General features: G+C 37.9%; 1 protein-coding gene across 1 annotated transcript; it reads right to left on the bottom strand.

Moving 5' to 3' along the window:
* Positions 1-1,720: 1,720 nt before the first annotated feature.
* Positions 1,721-20,556, bottom strand: LOC131355850 (zinc-binding protein A33-like). The gene is made up of 8 exons (XM_058394380.1): positions 20,401-20,556; positions 19,797-19,883; positions 18,382-18,938; positions 18,084-18,179; positions 17,755-17,988; positions 17,496-17,658; positions 17,348-17,383; positions 1,721-2,429 (listed from the first exon to the last, which is right to left on the bottom strand). Exons 2-8 carry the CDS (start codon positions 19,858-19,860, stop codon positions 1,882-1,884), a joined length of 1,698 nt encoding a protein of 565 aa, XP_058250363.1. The 5' UTR covers positions 19,861-19,883; positions 20,401-20,556; the 3' UTR covers positions 1,721-1,881.
* Positions 20,557-22,294: the final 1,738 nt, after the last annotated feature.

Here is a 22,294-nt window from a genome sequence, read left to right as displayed (position 1 = left end):
ATGTGAAGTTTAATGTTTATATACAGCTCTGGAAAAAAATAAGAGACCACTGCAAAATAATCAGTTTCTTATGTTTTTTCCTTACAGGTGCAGGTATTGGTGAGATGAACAGTTTTGTTTCATTTTTTCTGAACTGCTGACAATATTTCTCCTAAATTTAAAATATAACTATTGTTATTTAGAGTGTATATTTAAAGGAAATGACAACACATCAAAATAACCCAAGATCATGCAGTATTTGCAGAGCTTTAATAACTCAAATAAAACAAAATGCAAATAATTTGTAATCAAATTGTGTTAATGCTTTGGCGAAATAACATTAAGAAATCAGTATTTGGTGGAATAACCCTGATTTGCATGCGTTTTGGCTCCATGCTCTCCACCGGTGATTATCAGGTGTAATATAATGTAATATATGGAGAAAATCTCCTTTCCACCAGTATCAGGTAACCCAGTTCTCTCTGTGGTCTAGTGTGAAAGAATGAAGTACAGATGAAACTTGCTGAATGAAACTGTGAAGCAGGATATAAATGTAATGAAGCTACAGAAAACCACTTTTCTAGGTTCATTTATTCTCAGAGTAAAGTCTAGAGTGTAGCTGAGATGAGGAACCTAAAAAAATAACACACACTACCTACTGACTGTGTCTGGACTCTGACAACAAAATATTCTGTACTGTTCAGCATGTATTTAATTACTATTTTTTCTTACCCTGATAAACGCAAAATAATAAAACTAACACACACTGAATACACACAAGAGACTCAACATAACAGGAGAAAACGCGATGATTTCGCGCATGCGCACTGATGCAGAAACAGGGGAACTGAATCACTGGAACACCGGCTCTGACATTTCATACTGCACTAGGAGTTTAGTCACCATGGCAACCGCGGACAAAATAAAAATAAATCCTAACAAAAAGAGTAGAAACATTCAGACCTCATACATGTAGAAATAAGGTTTTCTCCAAGAGAAAGTTTGCTTTAATAATGTCTCACTGAGCTCGATATCACTTCACTACAAACAGATTAAAGTTACAGTGATTTACTGTCCCGCTCAGAATTTACCCGTTTATCACATAATGACATTTTAATTTTCATTTCAGTGTGGAGAATGTAGTAAATAAAACCACAGTAATATTGAAATGTTTGTGAAAGAATAGCTAGCTGTTTTTTAATAGAAATTAAATAAAATGTATATTTCCTGTTGGTTAATTCTGTTTCTTGCTCTAGTCAGTTTAATCTCCTCAGGAGGATTTTTCACAGCAGCCAGAAAACATGAAAACGTGCAGCAACATGAAACGTCAGAGCCAAAACGTGTCAGTGACCAATCAGGTAGAACGTCCTCATGAATATTAATGAGGCTCCCTCTGTTGTCCTATCTTTAAGAATTAGTTTCTTATGAAAAACATCATTTCCCCTGTGCACCAGCAGATGGCAGAAAATACCACAATTAATTAATTAATTAATTAGTTTGTTTGTTTGTTTGTTTCTGATTCTAAGAAGAGAATCAGCCTGACATTTCTATTTCTAAATAAAATATGAATTTGTATTTAAGTGAAAATAGTTTTGTTCAGTTTTATCTACACAAACATCAACAACTAATTTTCTTGTACAGTTCAAACATTTTGAATGATTAAATTCTGCAGTAAAGCTTATACTCATACAACTTTATTAACATTTGATTTATAATAATAATAAAAATACAGACTGCACAATTAAAATGATTTTTTCTACCCTGTCCCCTCAAAAAACTCTGTATTAAAATAATCCATACAGCACTATAAAAGGGAATATGTATTTCTAAAAGTAACCAGAAAAATAAAAATATTTCATTATTCTCACAATTTAATAGACGATTACATTTGTAAGGTGAAATTCAGTCAGTCTTAAATACAGGAGAGATGATCAGTGGTGCTGAATTTTTACCTCCATCGTTATTACAAGGACTGAAGTATGGATAGAGTTTCTCAGTGAAAGACTGACCAGTGAAAGAGTAGATATGAGATCCGGACTTCACATCAAAGAAGGAGACCAGACCCTCCTCATAATCCACAAACACCCCCACCTTCTCCACCTTCTCTCTCAGTGTGAGGGGGACAGAGGGACCAGCAAGAGCCTTATACTGATTCTCATTCCTAAGAGCCACAGTCCAGAATCCATTCTGAGGAGTCAGTGTAATCTTCCCCTTCCTGTTAATGGACTCTTTGGCCACTCCAAAATCCCATTTAGTTTTCCCTCTGACCTGCACCTCATAATAAAATCTCCCTGAGGAGAAACTCTGCTTTCCCAGAACATTAACACACTGATTAAACCTCTGTGGTGTATCAGGGAGATTCTGTCGTGTGTCTTCATGTGTCACTTGTTTTCCATCAGCAGACAGGATGAGTTTGGGATGAGCTGTATCAGGATCCAGAGTCACATCCACTGAGAGAAACACACAGAGTGTGATATGAGTATGCAGATAAAAATATTAAATCATCCAGTGAAACATGGTCAAAAATAGAAAAAAACTTTTATAGTTTATAGTACAAGTCTGTCAAAGGTGAGAAATATAAAAAGTTTGTTCTTAATGATATATTTGTGTCTGTAATTTTTGTTTTTCAGGAAATACAAAGAAAGAGTCACAGAACATGAGAGAAAAACATTTGAGGAAAAACTTGATCCTGCTGGACAAAATAGTACAGTAATGGTCTCTATACCAGAGGGTCAGCAACCTTTTTGACATGAAGTGCAGTTTGAAATGTTCTTGTTAATAAGTGCACCGTATCAACATTAAGTTTAATTATGACACCACATAAAAAATCATTTTCAACAAACCTAGAATTTTATTCCAGCCATATACAGTGCTCAGCATAAATGAGTACACCCCCTTTGAAAATGAAGATTTTTATCCATTTCTCAGTGAATATGAGACCAATTTACTGCATTTTTACAAAACTGTTTTATTAAACATTTATTTTTATTGGCATAAGAGTGTGATGACCTCATCTTTAGGAACAGAAAAATTATACATTTAATTCATGTGAGGTGCAAAAATGATTACACCTTACAACAAATTCAAATAAATCTAATATTTTTATGTCTTTCTTCAGAAACAACTTAAAAATAAAAAATAAACCATCGGAAGTGGTGTCATTTTGTCAGCATTGTGGATATTCTTTCTTAAATATCTCTTAATTGTCACTTATCCTGTGGTCACCTGTGTGATGATTGATTAGACTCATCTGCTGGTGAATTCCTGTTCATTACAATTTTATTTGATGTTTTCTCCTAACACATTCATTGCTGTTTACTCATTTTTCCATCATGATCTTAAATTATTTTATTAGGATAGTTCCAATTTTGCCTTTGGTAATGACTAATCTCATTTAAAACCAACAAACCAGATTTGCATAAATATCTCATTGTATAGGATCCCATAGAAAGGATTAATTTAAAAGTGAGATTGATGTTTTTCTGAGAAATCTGTCAGTGACACACTCAATCACGCATTCAATTAGTCAATGGGTCCATTGATATGCAGTCTTTTCTAACAATGCTTGAAAATTCAGTTCAAAGTAAGCATGAAATTTTTACAGACAATTCACTAGAATTCAGGTCGATCTGTTGCTACAGATCCAACACACTGTAGGATTAACTGACAACACAGCGGTCACATTTGCAGATGTGTCTAAATTTGAGATGCAGTTAAACTGTAAAATCGTGATCTTACACTGATGTATAAACAAACCAACAAAAGTCCCCATGAAAAAACAATTTACTTGTTTTTACATGATAACCACTATTATTTGGTTAAAAACATCATGGGTCTTTTGGGGTCTAGTCATGTCTGTCGTTTTTGTCACTCTGGGTTTAACGATTTGCGCAAACACCAGTGTGAATTTAGTTGTAACATTTGCCGCGATCCAGATTGCTACAAACAATCTAAAAACATATCCTGATGCCCAGATTGTTTGAGGTTCTGTAAGTCAAAATATTGTTTTGACAAACATAAGGTGAGGCTTCAGTCGAGCAACGTTGAGTATTCTTTGTGTGAATCTGGCTTCTACTGCGGGGAATGCAATAACGTGATACATCACAACCCATTTAACCGTAAAAACATGTGTGCTCTATGGCAATGTGTAACTTCTGTGGCGAAAAATTTGATCCAGACACTGAACATAACTGCTTTATACAACCGATAAAGAAAGAATCGAGAACCAGGTAATACATCTTTTATGATTTTGAGACCAGACAGGAAACAGGAACTCATATAGCTAATTACTTATTCTGTATTGACTTTCACGGAAGGGAGTGGGTGTCCGAAGGAGACGGGTGCGTCGCTGAGTTTTTTAAGAAATACCAACGTAACAAATACACCGGTTATACATTTATCGCTCACAATGCACGTGGATTCGATTCATATATATTGTTAAATCATTTAGTGAAGGAAGGAATCACTCCTGAAATCAATGCGCAGGGTGGTAAGATTCTGTGTTTTACCAATTCCGAGTTTCACCAGTCCTACATCGATAGCCAGTCTTTTCTACCCATGAAGCTCAGCAGCCTCCCTAAAGCCATGGGGATCTCGGAAGAAAAGAAAGGTTATTTCCCCCATTTCTGGAACACCTTAGAACATCAAAACTACACAGGCCCATACCCTGAGCCAAAGTTTTACAGCGTGGATAGCATGATGCCTAAAGACAGGGAAGAATTTTTCAAATGGTATGCAACGGTGTCTGGCAAAATCTTTGATTTTAAGAAAGAGATGGCTGAATACTGCATAAACAACGTCAACATTTTGAGAAAGGGTTGTTTAGCTTTCAGAAATGAAATTCTGCAAAGTACAAAGGTCGACCCTTTTAAATGCATAACGATTGCTTCTGTGTGTATGAAGATCTTCAGAACTATGTTTCTCCCCCAAAACACGCTAGCTATTCCGCCACTTGACAATTACATCAACAGGCAGAAATCTTTATCAACACCCTCCATTCAGTGGCTCGAGTACATTTCCGCCACACAAAACCTTCCCATTCAACACGCATTGAACAAAGGTGAGGCCAGGTTTGGTAACTATTTTGTAGACGGTTACTGCAAAATCAGTCAGACGTGAAAGGTTTTCGAGTTTCTCAGTTGCTTTTATCACAGTTGTGAAAAGTGTTTTCCCCAAAATGCACCACATCCTCTTAGCTGTTCTAACGTTAGCTTTGGAGATGTCCATCAAAAAACCATGGAAAGGATTAAATATTTGCAAATGACCCACAATTTGCAAGTCACAACTATGTGGGAGCACGAGTGTAGTGAAATGAAGAAAAGTGACAGCCATGTGATAAACTTTCTAAGAGAGTTTCACTTCCCCGAACGTTTAAACCCTCGAGATGCGCTTTATGGTTGACGCACCAACACATTACATCTGCACTATCTAGCCGAACCTGGGGAGAGAATCGATTATTATGATTTCACCTCTCTATACCCATATCTGTACCATAATTTTCTGGGACTTTGAGCCTCTGGAAAATTATTTCAGTATAATTAGAGCAAAAGTGCTGCCACCTAGAGGCCTGTGGGCACCCATTCTCCCTTTCCGTGTAAATAACAAACTCCTCTTTCCTCTATGTAGGGCATGCACCGAGCTGCAACAAAAACAATGCGATCACACAGATCAGGATAGAGCTCTCACAGGTACCTGGTCTTCGACTGAAATAGCAAAAGCCATAGAAAAAGGATACAAAAGTGTTTTAAAAGTGTTTGAAGTCTGGCACTTCCCCAATAAGCGTGACAATCTTTTCACCAACTACATTAAAATGTTTCTCAAGACCAAGCAGGTAAGTTCAGGATATCCAATCTGGGTAGTAGATGAAGCCACTAAATGTGAGTACATAAAAAAATACGAGGGAAAAGAAAACAAGGGAATTAAACTAGACCCTAAAAACATTACAGTTAATCCTGCCAAAAGATTAGTGGCTAAACTCGCATTAAATTCATTGTGGAGTAAGATGTGTCAAAGACCTGATAGATCGAACACAACTCTGATTAGCAATCCTGCTGAGTTTTTACAGTTCATGTTCTCTGATGTGTACAATGTTAACCAGTTCGCAGTGGCGTTATGCCGATGATAGACTCATTAAACCCGGGAATGCTAATGTTTTTATTGGTATCTTCACTACTGCATATGCTAGACTTGAGCTGTACAATCTGATGGACCGACTGAATCAACGCTGTTTGTACACTGACACCGACAGCGTCATTTTTAAATTTAAGGAAGGTGAGTGGATACCACCTCTGAGTGATTATTTAGGTGGTCTTACCAGCGAACTAGATGACGGAGACCAAATTTTTGAATTCATAAGTGCCGGCCCTAAAACATATGGATACAAAACAATAAAAGGAAAAACAATAATGAAAGCTAACGGTATCACTTTAAATTACACCAATTCCGAAATTGTTAATTTAAAATCTCTGACAGAGCTGGTGGACAATCATGTGAAAAATCCGGACCAATCCAGTCAGCTTATAACCTCGCAAAGTCAAATTGTGAGAGACAAAAAGGGGTTTCATTTGAGAAACCAGCCACAGTTGAAAAGGTTCAGGGTTGTATATGATAAGCGAGTTTTATTACCTGATTTCTCCCTTACGGGTACTAAGGCTGTTCATGTATATATGTATGTATAGTTTATTTTACTTGTTTCTGTTGATTTGACACGTCATTAGTCATGGAAAATATGAATGTGAATGCTTTTGATGCCAGGATGCAATTGCCATTTTCATGTATCGTGTGCGGACCTAGTAATAGCGGTAAATCATATTTTATCAAGTTGTTGCTGGAAAACTGTAAAGAGGTATTTTGAAAAGCCCCTGAAAATATTGTGTGGATTTTTTCTTGTTGGCAATCTCTGTATGATGAATTGTTGTCCAAAATAAATATAAAATTCTTCAAGGAGTCCCTGATTCGTTGTGTGACGATGAACTTTTTCCCCCCAACAAAACAAACTTATTGTTAATCGCTGACTTGATGGAAGCTGCCAGTAAGAACGACGAAGTAGAAAAGGCTTTTACAAAATACACCCATCACAGAAATCTGAGCATCATCTATTTCGTTCAAAATTTGTTTTTTCAAGGAAAAGCTAGTAGAACCATTAACCTAAATGCCAACTACATGGTTCTTTTTAAAAACCCTAGAGAATTACAGATCAGCGTACTAGCTCGTCAAATGTATCCTGATAACTGCAAGTACTTTTTTTGGGGTGCAACCGCTAGACCATTTGGTTATTTATTAGTAGATCTCAAACACCAGAAGAACTTCGTCTCCGGTCAGGGGTGTTTCCACGAGAGAAGCTGATTGTGTATGTTCCGAAAAAGAAGAAAAAACTTTAAAGTATCGAAAACAATGTCAGGTCAATTGAAACAAACCCTCCCATTGTTGCAAACATTACATAGGTCCCCCCCCAGTCAGAGAAAGACAATATTAAGGAACGCCTCAACAGATCTCATTCTGAGCATATGCGAGCTCTAACGTTCTTAGAGGGAACGTACCATTGACGACGAAACAATACAGAGATTTAAAAAAACAGAAAAAGTGGAACAAACTTTTTGTGGATAAAAGAACGTCTGTAGAAACAAAAAGGAAGGTTGTTAATCAAACTGGCGGATTTCTTCTTCCGCTACTCAGCGTGGCCGTTCCTTTTATAAGCAGCTTAATCGCGTCCTGTAACAATTAACATGGAGACTGCAGAGAAAATGTATTTAATCCCTCAACATCAACTCAATAAACTTAGAAACATCACCACTGAGAAAGAAAGCTTAAGAAAGACTGCTGAAAACAATTTGGATGAGACAATACGTCACATTTTGTTAAGGACTGATGTGAATGATTATGAGAAGGCTAAACTCTACCCATCGGCCCTGCAAAAGTTTTTAAACTTGGTAAAATTAGGAGATCAGGAAACCGCTCAACTAACCTTAAACCTGCCTAAAATACCGGAAAGCAAAACAGAGACAACCGTGACTGAAGGTCCATCACTTCCGGGAGATGGAATCGTAAAAAGTGCTAGTTTCAATGAGGAGCAAAAGAAATGCTTTGTACATTATGGAAATTTTTTTTAAATCCGACGATGTTGCTTCGTGGAATGATGAAGGTGAATTTATTTTTAAAGGAAACGCTGTCAAAAGTTATCACATGGTGGATCTGCTTATGAGTCTCACGGCCCCTCATAAAGTATCTGACGATCGGAGGCCTTTACTGGGAAGAATTATTACATACTGTAGCTAGTTTAAATATTCCCTTCTCAACCATACCTAACGGAGATGTTCGATGGAAAACATCCGACATGAAAAGATCTAAAGATCCACACCCTTCTCCACATGATTCTCCTTCTCCGTCAGCTAAAAGCAAAGACTATGATTCCACGTCTCCCGACCCTGTTTTTAAATCACCGGTTCTTAAACGATCTGCCTGGTATGATTTTTGAAATGACTGACAAGGGACTACTAATGTTGCAATGTATTTCGATATTGTTGTAGCGTCTCCAGGTCGGCTCACTTGCTCATGGGGTCAGTTGCATCCTTCTCAAAAACTCAATTAACCATTACGCAGCTCACAACTGACCTATTTCGCTTATAATTTATTTCATTTTGACTCAACCGACATGCTGTAACTTATGGGAGCCAGGCTCCAGGATGTCTGATGGCTCTGGATAACAATGACCCCCCCCAACAAGACTGGAGACAAAGGAGGAATCCTGCCTCCATGAATGTTAGAGTTCTGCAGACCATCAGTACTGATAGCCCAGCCTCACACCCCTGGTACTCCCCATCAACTTGTGACCTTAACATTCAAATCACCCTGCGCCTAGCAGTTTTACTGCCTTTGAAAGTCAACAAGAATTCCCTAATCTAAACCGAATCAATGCCTTGACCGGGGGATGATCAAAGTTCCGACTGAAGACACACACACACACACACACACGTTTTATAATATGATTGTATGTTTAATTGCCTATGCCCAGTTCCCTCTCCTCTCATACTGTCTCTTTCGTGTCTACTATCAAAATGATCCTCTTTTACTTTTATAAGCCATAGTGTATGCCATGTGGTCATCCAAGTACATAATATGAGCCTACGATACTTTAATTGAAACTTTATCCATTCCTGACTTCACCATAAAGTATGCAAATGAGTGACCGAGCGGAGACAAAGAAACTTTTCCCTCCAAAAGTTTCAGGTATTGGATTGGTCACTCTGAAAAACTGGGCGCGCCCAAGGGATCAATAAAAACCCTAAGCACCCATCTATCGTTGCTTTTTTGTCCAGCTCAGCTTTTTGTCCTGCTCAGTTTTTTGCTCGGCTCAGCTCGGCCCCATGGGGGCCGACCCCCTCTCTGCTCTGCGGTCGGGGGGCCCCCGTGTGCCTTTTCTTCCCGGCACGACCTCTTCTATTGTCGCCCGTCTCGACTCCGATCATTCTTCAGGACAAGACTTTCACTTTCTTCTGAGACTTTGCTGGCAACTTCAATCAAAGAACTTTGTTTGCACCACCGAAACCTTTTTCGTTCCAGCAGAATCTCTTGCTTACTCCGAGGACTTTGAATCTCTGAACCTCCTTGATCCACTACATCAGGACTCTTATCAACGAACCAATGCAAGTAAAAGTCACTAATTATTTTAAATCTGCAATTTTAAGCAGAAGCCCCTTTATTAAGGCGAATCCTAATTACCTTGACGATTCTCACATGGTTGTAATCAAAACTCGATCTGAAACTTGTCATATTTGATCTCTTCTCTAGTTCCTTATCTCTTTCTCTCTCTTACTCTCTCTTTCGTTCTGATTTCCTCCGTATTCCCTTCCTTAATCTCAATCTCTCTTTGCCTACTTATCCCCTCTCTATAATCTTTATCCTGTCTTTTATGAATGTGTGTCATAGTTAGTATCTGTTGTGTGTTTCTGTTTTATTAAATGCATTTTATTCATGAGTGATTGTCTCTGTGCTTTGCTCACAATTTCGGGGTCCCTGAACATTGCTCTTGCTACGTGCTAAATTACAGATAGTGCTTTATAAAGTAGTTATTCTTTCTTGGCCAGGAAGATAACTTTCCCTGGAATTAATACATAATTATACTATCTGTTCGCTGGACGAACAAATCAAATAATTGTGTTATTGATTCTCTGACAGTTAGATCTAACCCCCATTTGAATATTTATAGTTAATTATAACCAGTTATAATTACAATTAAATATTAAATTTTGAGCTAAATTCGTTACATTATTTATTTCAATAAAGTTATTCTGCATCAAGAATTTTCTTGTGAAGCATAATGATTAATTACATTACACATGCAAATGAAACATGTCTAGAGAGTTAACACATTGTACACACCTAAATGAATGTTTTTTATTTTCTCTAGGGTACAGTTTTTTCACAAAAGATACAACAGCATTATCGTTTCTATTTAAATCTTTATCATACATAGACATAATGCGGTTAAAGGAATAACCTTTGGCTCTATGACAGAAAAAATACACAGTGCTGTCCGCAGCATACTGAGGTAAAATTTTGAACTTGTACAGGGTTATATTTAATTTCGCTACGGTTTTTTCTCAAAAAATAATCGACAGAATCAGGAAAGAGTTCGTAATCTGGCGGGTTTCCATATGAGTCAAAAAATTCCCCGGAAGTTTCATCATTAACACATAAAGCTAGCCAATGCTTGACCTGCATGTGTCTCGGATGTGTATTTACGATAAACAGAGCTGGAAATCTTGTCAAGGTGTTCGTCGGTAATTCATCACTGGCCACCACACTGCAGAATATTTTAGCTATTTCAGGGCAACTTCTCATAACATCCGTCAGTTTTCCGGTGTCCATTTGTTATTGGTAATCGATGAGCACGTTTCTTCTATTATTTATTTCTAGAATGCTGTAGAAACTAGCGTACACAATTAGATTTACGATTCTCGGAAGGGCCTGTCGAAATCTGAGTTCCAAACGCATATTCCCCGACTTTATCAATGACAAATGTCTGCCGCAGTCGTCATCGGGGTTCAAGTTAAATGCGGATAAAGTATAACCGTGCGTATACTCATCTCTGTTAATCGACAATGCCTGATCCTTTACCTGTCTTCCTGATGCTAAAATTAAAGATTGGAATTCACGGACCACATTTCCGGACTGGAAATCGGGTTGAAACGGTTTTGCAGGATATTGAGTACCGTCTACGTAGAGCGCTACAAACTCTGTATCCTAATGTTTAAAATTAAATGTGTTTTTGTTGTACCGCTGAAGGCACCGTTGTCTACCATTCCAAAGATTATGGTTTTAGGTAACGGCCCGAGGAAAAGATTCTCTTGTGAGCAAATGCGACTCCCCGCAGCCATGCTGAAAGTCTTCATGCAAACTCTTTCACTGGGATATTTGGCTGTGGCTGTAAGTAGCGCTTGCACATGCCCAAGTTTTACAGCCGGTGAGACGGATACTTTCTTCACAAAAAGAGAAGCGTTGAGCATTTTTTGAATGAAATTGGTATTTCCTTCCTTCATCAAGCAAAATTCATCTTTACTGCGAATCATCAAATGTTCAACCTCTTTCTTTTGTGAGAGATAGGAGGATGCTTCATGCTTCTCTGCTTGGTCTTTTTCACACTGGTCTTGATTTTAGTTACCTTGCGTCTTTTATTCGGAATGATGTGTCTATGTCCTGGGGGTCTTTTAGATTTTCTGCGTGCAATCAGTGCAAGACCTGATCCATCCTGATTCTGAGTGTGTGTCTTGTTTATAACGGTGCTCACTACATCGCTTACAATAACTTTGGCAGCAGTTTTTAAATGAGGTTTTGCAATAGCGAATCCTCTTTTGAGGAATGGAACAGCCATTCTAAAAAGACCCTTGAACAGACCACCGAGACCCGCCCCATACATGGTGGGGTCACCGTGAAACCCCAGGAGGCCATTTCCGGCTTGGTTGACGTAATAATTCACATAGGAATGAGGATCAGCGTACCGCCTATCCATCTTTTTTACAATCGGAACCAATGTTTAGCGGGTCTGAAGTGTAGTTTAGCTATAAATTTCACGTAAGTAAACAGTATTCGTCGGTTCTGGTCCGATTTAACCTCAATTACTATATCAGTTATGTGATTCTTGGTCAGAGACACATAATGCGGCTTGTCGTAAGATATTGTGACCACTTTATTGTTTTCCCTTGTTATATGTACACATCTCAACAAAGGGATGAAGCTGTCACCAACACACTGATGCTCAATGACGTCAGTATACATGTACATCGTGTAAAAGCCGGCACAAATATCAGCCGGATAAGGTGCTTCCGGGTCGTCAGATGTTAACAGAGCATTGGGTTGCAGACCTAGCATATATGCCAAGTTTCCATTAGCGCTGAATGTGTACGTTTTTTGGCGTACCATACGTATTTTATTTTTTATGGGGTTATAGGATAACTCCATGTCAATATTATGGTTTTTCATCGTTTGGTTGATTTCACTAACCAGTTTTTCAATACTTTCATAATAAGCTTTAGTGATGTAACAGACGTAGTATTTTATTTTCTTTGATCCGTTCAACAGAACCACATGAAATTGACATTCTTGCTGGCTTACTGAGTGCCAACTATGGACATATTGAACCTCTGCGAGTGAAATCTCCCATTCTCCTTTCAAATCAGTTGGTTTTGGCTAATTTAGTAGTATAGTATCCGATCTTATTTTTAGGATATATATCCAGCGACGCATTACTTGGAAGAGTTAAATAGAATCTGCTCTCTTCCATGGTTAAAGAATTATAGATTTCCGTTTTGTTCGAGACAATACTTTTATGTTCTAACACGCAATGTCAACTACTTCTTTGGCAGGAATGCAGGAATTAAATTTATCGGGCCACCCCACCCATTTCACCAGACAGACGTTTTTCCAGTTTCGGATCTTATCAGACAAGATTTTCTCTATTTTGAACGTATTTCTCTATTGTCCTTGCCAATAATAATCTTTTGTAACTCTGGTTCATTAAAAGTTCCCCCAATTTTTTCACCATCACAGTCTTTCAATTTATATACCGGGGGATCTCTCGGTAACAGTTCAGATATTGTAAAGTATTCATCTGTAAAATTTTGTTCATAGCCTTTTTCAAACTGTCTTTTTAAACGGGAAATTCTAACAATGTCACCAACTTAAAACCTGAATTTTAGTTTCTTTATTTTCGGTGAAAATAATCCATAAAGGGTTTTAAATATACTGAAGGAATTGGTTTCATTCACATCGACGGGCTTCATTTTGATGCTGGAATGGTAACTGTGGTTGTACGCGTGGACCAAGTCCTATACAACGTTGGTGTATTTCCTCGTGTTAAAAGCTGTAAAATATCTCCACATCCTGGTCTTTAGCGTTCTATTAAATCTTTCACTCACAGCTGCTTTCTGCCTCATGCCTGTAGCAAAGTGAACAATGTTGTGTCTTTTCATTATATTTTGAAAATTTTTGTTAAAAAACTCCTTTCCTTGGTCAGTTTGTAGTTTTTTGGGGACTCTACCTTCCTTTAGAATGGAATCAAAAGCTTTAGTCACCTCTGTTCCATAACACACAAACCCAAGCATGTTTAGATAAAATATCTATACACGTTATCAGAAATTTTGTGTTGTCATTATTCTCTGACACGTTGGACATATCGACTAAATCAGCTTGCCACTGTTCATCAATGTTTTTTACAAAAACCTTGTTTCTTTTAAACTTTGTAGATAGTGGTTTATGCAGTGTGTATGCATGTTGCTCCGCTAGCCAGTTTTTTATCTCTGCATCATTAACTCTCTTACCCACTTTCTCAACGATAGCTCTTTGCAAACTCTTAACACCGCCGTACGACCCTCGGTCTGACGGTGTATAGTATATGTTCTTCATCAATCGTTCAGTCATTTCAGAGTAACGGAACAAAAATGGTCAAATACAGATATGGATTATTGATTTTATTTCAGGACACTTATCACGTGAGTAAGTTTCACATTTTTATACGTCAAATATTCAATCAGATAACCAAAGACTTTTACTATATCAACATTTTCCTTTGTAAGCAATTGTAAAACACAAATATCTGATACATAGGTTAAGATGCATAATACATGACTAGTTTTACAATCGAATGGTTCAGCAAACATAGCGGATAAAAATCCTTGCACATGAGTGTGGAAAGGGACAACAGTATTTATGTTGCACAAAGATTCCCAATTTTTACTAAAATCTCGCACTTTGTTCATGAACATTTCTAGTTTAAAAACAACTTCTTTACGGCGGGAAGATGGTTATTAAAAATTCTCGAGTCATTGACTCTCAGCTCAACGATTTGTTGGAGAGCGAGAGATGAGAGATGATCTCAGTCTTTAGATCTTTCTCAGAGTCAGAATGGTTCCAGAGACGAGTGAAAGGTCCAGTAGTCCACAACGTCTTCATACACCTGGTCACCGCAGATTTCCTTCGTTTTCTCTTTAGCCTCACTCAGAACAGTTTTGATGTAAGGCTCATCTTTCCAATCACAAACAGCTGCCTTGGCGATTGCCTGATTTTTTTCCAAGGATGGAGTTTGCTTGATACCGCACATTTTTGAGTCCTCTAGCCACCGTGTATTTCAACCACGGATTAAACAGCTTTTTCATCAATCTGTAGGAGTTCATGTGCAGATAGTACTCACTGGGGTCGAATAAGCATGAGTGTTGGAGTTGACTTGGGTGATCAATCGCACACCCGTTGCAGTTGTCTTTGAGATCTTGATCAATGATTCTGTCCAGCAGTTCTCCTGTCACAGCACGAATGATAGCTAGCACGGTGTTTGATATGCGTTTGTCAGCTTCATCGTTCGTAGGCAGATACACTATATTGCCAAAAGTATTCGGTCACGAATGTGGAAGTGGAAGTGTTTGGGAACGACAGCAACTCAGCCACGTAAACTGACGGAGCGGGGTCAGTGGATGCTGAGGCGCATAGTGCGAAGAGGTCACCAACTTTCTGCAGAGTCAATCGCTACAGACCTCCAAACTTCATGTGGCCTTCAGATTAGCTCAAGAACAGTGCGCAGAGAGCTTCATGGAATGGGTTTCCATGGGCGAGCAGCTGCATCCAAGCCATACATCACCAAGTGCAATGCAAAGCGTCGGATGCAGTGGTGTAAAGCACGCCGCCACTGGACTCTAGAGCGGTGGAGACGCATTCTCTGGAGTGACGAATCGTGCTTCTCCATCTGGCAATCTGATGGATGAGTCTGGGTTTGGCGGTTGCCAGGAGAACGGTACTTGTCTGACTGCATTGTGCCAAGTGTAATGTTTGGTGGAGGGGGGATTATGGTGTGGGGTTGTTTTTCAGGAGCTGGGCTTGGCCCCTTAGTTCCAGTGAAAGGAACTCTGAATGCTTCAGCATACCAAGACATTTTGGACAATTCCATGCTCCCAACTTTGTGGGAACAGTTTGGGGCTGGCCCCTTCCTCTTCCAACATGACTGTGCACCAGTGCACAAAGCAAGGTCCATAAAGACATGGATGACAGAGTCTGGTGTGGATGAACTTGACTGGCCTGCACAGAGTCCTGACCTCAACCCGATAGAACACCTTTGGGATGAATTAGAGCAGAGACTGAGAGCCAGGCCTTCTCGTCCATCATCAGTGTGTGACCTCACAAATGCGCTTCTGGAAGAATGGTCAAAAATTCCCATAAACACACTCCTAAACCTTGTGGACAGCCTTCCCAGAAGAGTTGAAGCTGTTATAGCTGCAGAGGGTGGACCGACATCATATTGAACCCTATGGATTAGGAATGGGATGTCACTTAAGTTCATATGCGAGTCAAGGCAGGTGAGCGAATACTTTTGGCAATATAGTGTAGGTCAGATTTCTTTTTCCTAGGGATTCACCAATGTTTTCATCGTCTTTACATCCAGAACAGGTCGCATCTTTATCCGTGGTAGCAACCGAGCTGTAAAAATAAGGCTTGTATTCCTTATTGCTTGCCGACATAATGTTTGTCGATGCTCAGAATGTTTTAACTCAGAAATGTATACTCCGTTTGGGTGGAGTCGGGGAGAAGGTGTGGTTTCTGCTCAGTCTTGAAAGATTAGTAAAACATAATGTCAAAAGAGATCTTCTAGTTTTACTCTTATTTCATCTGTTCTTTTCGCTTCTTGGAATAATTCATCGATTTGTTTAAAGTAACACTGTAGATCATGCCAGCTGACCCGATCATATCTCACTCCGCAGTTCTCTTTGTTATCAGACGGGCAGTCACTGGTAGTAGAAGTGGAAATATGCAGTAAAACCTGGTCCTTGGAGAAATTTGTTGCTCTGATGCGGTACATCTGTTGCGGAGATGTACTGTTTTTCCACTTCCGTTTGTAGGCCTCTGGTGAAAAGAAATCCATTCTAAAAAGTCCTTACACCATTTAAGAAACTTTTCCCAGTCACACTGATCAAAAGTTACGATTTCACTAACGCTCCTCCAGTGGATGTGCCCCAGTCCAGATAAAGCGCTACGTCTGCTGATTCCGCATTGAAAAAAAACCCGCCTGTACAACCATTTGACAAGGACCAATACCGAATATGTTTATGCTCTAAAATTTTTGCAAATCTCCCCAAAGTAGATTTCAGCTTCTTTGGTGCATCAGGACAAGTGGCCATAGTTGCGCTCAAAGAATCACCAATATTTCACAAGTAGAGACAGAGTATTTCAAGGGAAAAATGGTGGGTGTGTCTTTATTTTTCAAATTTTGTGTGTGTGTGTCTGTGTGTGTGTCTGTCTGTGTGTTTGGCTGTAAATCCATTTAAAGTAATGACTTTAGACCTCCATGACGTTTTAACCGGAAATCCGAATTATTATTTGATTATATGACCAATGTTCGGAAGTCATTACACACTCGTTAGTCATTAACCTTTGACCTTTTAAATACTTACTTTTAATTACATATCATTAATCATATGGTATCTCTGTATTGGGGGCTATTCAAGTTATAAATGTTGACCACTCTGTTGACCGCCATGTGGAAGTCATTACACATTCCTTAGTCATTTGATCTTTGACCTTTTTGTAGCCCTTTGTTGACCACTCTGTTGATCAGCCATGTGGAAGTCATTAAACACCTGACCTTTGACCTGACCTTTGACCTGAGCTGTCAAAACCAAATGTTACAATATATGAAAGGTAATTCTCTCTCTTCCAAATATAAGTTTACTTATTTTATTAGTGAAATGTATGAAAATGATCTTAAAGTAGAAAAAGGTTTATGGGCTTCCTCTTATCTGGAGAGATCTACAGATGAAAATAAGTCTGATGATGCAGTGGTGTAATGCTGATATGTACATTTTAATATAAGAAATCAGAAACCTCACTGTACCTGCATACTGCTGAATCCTCTTCAGTTCTGTGGAAACTAATTACAAAAAATTAGTTCAGATTAGTTATTGGTATTTTTATTTAGATTTAGCATAAACCATATAAAACAGTCACATATATGTAATATAAAATACAAAATAATTTCTCACCTGTTTCCTTTAACTTGTCATTGAGTGTTTTAGAGAGTTTCTCATTCAGAGTCTGCTGAAGCTGAGACAGAGCTGTCCTCACAGTGTCCACACTCAGATCAGTGTTAATACTGATCTCAGTCCAGTTCTTGGTGTGTGGAGGGCTGCACATGGAGGAGTAAATCTACAGTACAGCAGGAGAGAGGAGAAATCCCTCAGCATGGTGAGTGTTGTTCTGTGATGTTCTGCATTGCCAGTGAGCAGAGAGAGGAACACTGACCTGTAGGAGGTGGAGATGCTCCTCAGTGTGTGAGAGCTGCTCCAGCTCAGTGTCTCTCCTCTTTAGCACAGTGATTTCCTGCTCCAGCTCTTTAATGAATCCTTCAGCCTGCCTCTCTGCTGCTTTCTGCTTCTCCTCCATCACCTCGAGCAGCTCAGCCTGACTTCTCTCAATGGAGCGAATCAGAGCAGTGAAGACTTCAGCACTGTCTGCTTTCTCTTTCTCTGTGCTTCTCTAAAGGAGGAACACATTTTCACTTCCATCAGATAACACTGAATAATGAACTAATGTTTAATGCAGTTTGCTCATTTGTTCATGTTTGTACACACTTTGCTTTGTTCTACTGAGTGTTTGATCTCTTTTATCTTCTTCAGTCGGTCCTGAATCATCTGCTGCACATCTGTCTGTGTTTTCACCAGCTGAGTCTGAGGACAGAGAAGAAGACTTTTTTTTTAAGCAATGATTTTTTATAATTTATCCCCATACACAGTACAAGACATAATATTTGAGTATTTAGTATTTTAAGAAACTTAATTCACAACATTGTAATCTGATCTACTAACTGTATAGATTAGTTTGCATTATCTAACATAATGTCCATAGTTGACATTAATCAGTGTTCCTCACCTTCCTCTCTCTGCTCTCCTCCTCTATAGGAACAGTGTTGTGATTCTTGTGGTTTGTCTCAGTGCAGAACTGACACACACACATCTGATCATCTCTACAGAACAGCTCCACAGCTCTCTCATGTTTCTGGCATATGTAGTCCTCCAGGTTCACCACAGGGTTTATTAGTTTGTGTTTCTTAAGGCTTAGAACATGATTATGTGGCTCTAAATGAGTTTTACAGAAAGTTGCACGACAATCCAGACATGATTTCAGAGCTTTTAGCTTCTCTCCAGTGCAGCCATCACAAAGAACCTCAGGTTTGTCAGAAGCACTTTTCTTCTTGAAGTGATCTGCAACCTCTCTCAGTGTTATATTAATCTTCAGTTCAGGTCTCTTGGTAAATTTCTCTTTACATAATGGACAGTGACAGTGTTGACTCTTCTCCCAGCACTGTGTAAGGCAGCTCTTACAGAAGTTGTGTCCACATGGAGTGGTGACTGGATCAGTGAACACATCCAGACAGATTGAACACAGCAGCTGCTCTTCAGACAGGAGACTGGTGGAATCATGTGAAACTAGATTCGATAAAAAAAAAAACACATTTGTTTCAGCCTCATCTCTACTGTATATACTAGCTGCATCTGTAGTGTAAGTGTAAAAATGACACTCCAGAATTTTCCATTTTCCTGAACTGGTATGAAAAGGATTTTACTCTAAACTCACTTTGAAACTCAGATTTGAACACACTTGTTGGGCTGTCACTGATTGTTTGAACAGAAAACAATAACTTTGTTGAATCCCTTGACTTTTTCAATCAATTTGTTACAGTTAATTGTAAATGTGTCTCTTACATAAGGAACAAAACTCAGAAGCACCTTAAATAATCAGTGACAGGGTGGTGTGATGACACAAAATCGTTCTCATCAAGTTTAACAAAGTCAGACTTTTTCAGTATGTAGTTACTTTAAATGTTATGGAAAATATGCAAAAAGTTTTAAAACTTTATGCTCATTTCCAGATTCCTAGATTATTAATGTGGTGTCAGACCTTTGGATTTCTCTGTATATTTCACATTTTTTATTAAACATTGTTCAGTGTTACATTTGCATACATTTTTAAATACAAGTTTTTTGCATACAAGTTTTAAAATTCTTGTAGGGTTTCATTAAATTAAATCTCTAACAATCATTAAATTAGAGACGAGTCTAAATCACTTCAGCTTGATTATTTGAGCTGATCATGATTAATAATTACATTCCACAATCATATGTTTTATTTTAGCAATACTCTACATGAGATTTAATAACAACAATCATTTTTTTTAAAGGCATTGATTGATAAAATATTGTAATATTCTAAGATAATATTATAATCAACATCAGTGCATATTTTATTAACAATTCTAAAAATAATGTATGAGCTGTATAACGCACACGAACGGTCCTCTTCCATGCTCCTCCTTCTGCTGCCTTTTGTTGGTGATGAAGATTCAGCCATTTACTTCCTTCTGTGTCTTTAACCTTTTCAATAAGAAATCACATCATTCAGTTCACACATGTAACAGTATGAGGTGTTACTGATTACTCTGTTTGGCTTATTGATGCCTAAGCAATGACACTGAAAACATTTAGACTGTGATCTAAAACACATGTAAACATTCTCATCTTCATGAGCTCAATAACTGTATCATTCACAGTTTATCACTTCCTGATATGTTTTAAGTGTTAATGTTTCACACAGTGCTCACCTCTGTATTGCCACACACACACACACACTCTTCCCTTTTGAGCAACTAATAAAACAGCAACCTTTGACCCTGTTTTCAGTCTCGGTTGACTGATGATCATTAACAAGATTATCAACAACAATTTTTAATATATTGTTATAATCAGTTTGTTTTCTCAGTGTCAGTATTTCACCAGTATTTGTGTTAGAGAATAAGTCTCTCTCTCTCTGACTTAATATCAGTTAACGTGTGCAGTTCAGCTCACACACTGACAAACCTCTGAACTATAAAACACTGTCTGAAATACATACCTTTATTTTACTCGTCTCTTTTCAGGGAGTCAGAATTGTTTGCATTTATTCTCCTTTCAGCTTCAGAGAATATCCTGTAGTTAATTCCAGAAATTAATTTGAAAACAAGAATTTCTTCTCAATGAGAGCTAACTGCTTTACACTTTCACTCTAATCACTTCCTTGAGGCTGACAAAGGGGCAGTGCCACATATGATCACAATGCAGTTTGTCTCCACCTCCATAGTGTCTCCTTACACAATCATTTAAACTGCACATGAAATAACAGTAATGTTGTTTATTTCTCCTGCAGATTATCGGGCAAAAATGACCAGCTTGCCAAATTAATATGTTTAATTTAAGTATTTAACTCCTGTAATAAGCTTTCAATGTGACTGAGCCTATAAAATTTACAACACTTAATGCATTAATGCTGCATGTTTTACAAGAAACACCAGTCAGTGTAATCTCCTCAGGATGTTGTTTGACATAAAACATGAAATGTCAGAACTGAAATGTTTTACTGACCAATCAGTATATATATATATATATATATCTCACACATACACACACACACTCAGCATCAGTGTGGTTCAAAAGAGAATTGAAGAGTTTAAACTTGAGTGTTTCACTTGATGCTCCATCCAAACCTCACACCTCTGAGCAAAGACACCAAAAATTGTTATTACACGGAGAATCACATGCTGGAATCATTTTATTGGTGATTAAGACTAAAAATAAAACAAACAAAAAATTATTCTCATAAACAAATTAAGTTGTGAAATGAATAAAAGATACAGTCAAGAAAATAATAAAGTTACAAATAATGATGTAAAATTGAAATAACAATTACAATAGGTATTAATTTATTTATCATGTACTTATTATTCTTATAATAAACAATTTACCTGTTACATTGCCTTAAACATTGTATTACAAATGTTAACGATAGAAAATTATAATTTTCCATAAAGTAGTTCATCTGTTGGCGGATGTAGATCGGTGCGCCTGATGTGCATGTGAGAAGCAATCGAGCTAAAAGAGTAGAGATAACCGATTTAACAAGTTGATTGATTAAACAGGTTTGCTGACTAGACTTATCAGTTATTAATGTCTGATATTAATACACGTGGATCCTGTTATTTTACCTGTACATTTTTACTCACATGTCCAATAGCACATACCCCAATGGCCTCTGCAAGACTGAAAAGAACCCTTTTCTCAAAAAAGCAAAAACCTTTGATATTGAAGGTAATATTTATTTGAAAACAGACCGAAAATTGTAGCACGGTTGTATATTTGTCTACTATGCCATTAATATGTGCATATGTTCAATTTGCCTTGTCATCACCAATTAAAGATGTCCTACTGCACCTTTTACATCGCATACATAACGTGGATTAGGGAATTTAATAATATAATAAAACCAGCATAGAACCACATAATGCAAGCTTTTCAACCTAGTAATGCCAGTATATGTTGAGTTTTGATGCTGGTTTGCTGGTCACCAGCATCTCATCCTGGTGGTGGTTGGATGCTGGTTCTCTATTTTTTCAGTTCTCTTGGTTCTTTCTCACTTATATACTTAAAAATAAACAAAAACACTCACAAGGGTCATGTGAGTAGTGGCTGCATAAATATGTACAAAGTAACAAGATAAGATAGTAATCCTATATATAATACTAAATTGCACTGTGTGCACTACAAGCAGACTCCTAAAGCTATCTTAACAGCAGTTGCTACTGGGATAGAAACAGCAAACACAATATATAAAGATTTGTATGCCAGCAGCATTGGAACATATCATGCTGAAAATTAAATGAGTGATGACAATCAATTTATTTGTGTTATTATTGATTACCTCACAAAGTCAAAATCTGCCGATGTTACAGAGTGTTTGATCAAATTTGTGCATC

This window comes from Hemibagrus wyckioides, linkage group LG07 (genome assembly GCF_019097595.1).
Source record: "Hemibagrus wyckioides isolate EC202008001 linkage group LG07, SWU_Hwy_1.0, whole genome shotgun sequence".
In the NCBI taxonomy this organism is placed as follows: Eukaryota; Metazoa; Chordata; class Actinopteri; order Siluriformes; family Bagridae; genus Hemibagrus; species Hemibagrus wyckioides.
The sequence above is the reverse complement of the archived record's forward strand: the minus strand, read 5'-3'. Positions and strand labels throughout refer to the sequence as shown.

Bases quoted from the DNA above. Each gene is read 5' to 3' on its own strand.
- LOC131355850 (XM_058394380.1), bottom strand. From the start codon at position 19,860: ATGGCTGAATCTTCATCACCAACAAAAGGCAGCAGAAGGAGGAGCATG. The intron at 17,989-18,083 runs GTGTGTACAAAC...TTCCTCCTTTAG, and splicing joins ACTCAGTAGAACAAAGCAAA to AGAAGCACAGAGAAAGAGAA. The intron at 17,384-17,495 runs GTGAGAAATTAT...TTTTGTAATTAG, and splicing joins TGACAAGTTAAAGGAAACAG to TTTCCACAGAACTGAAGAGG.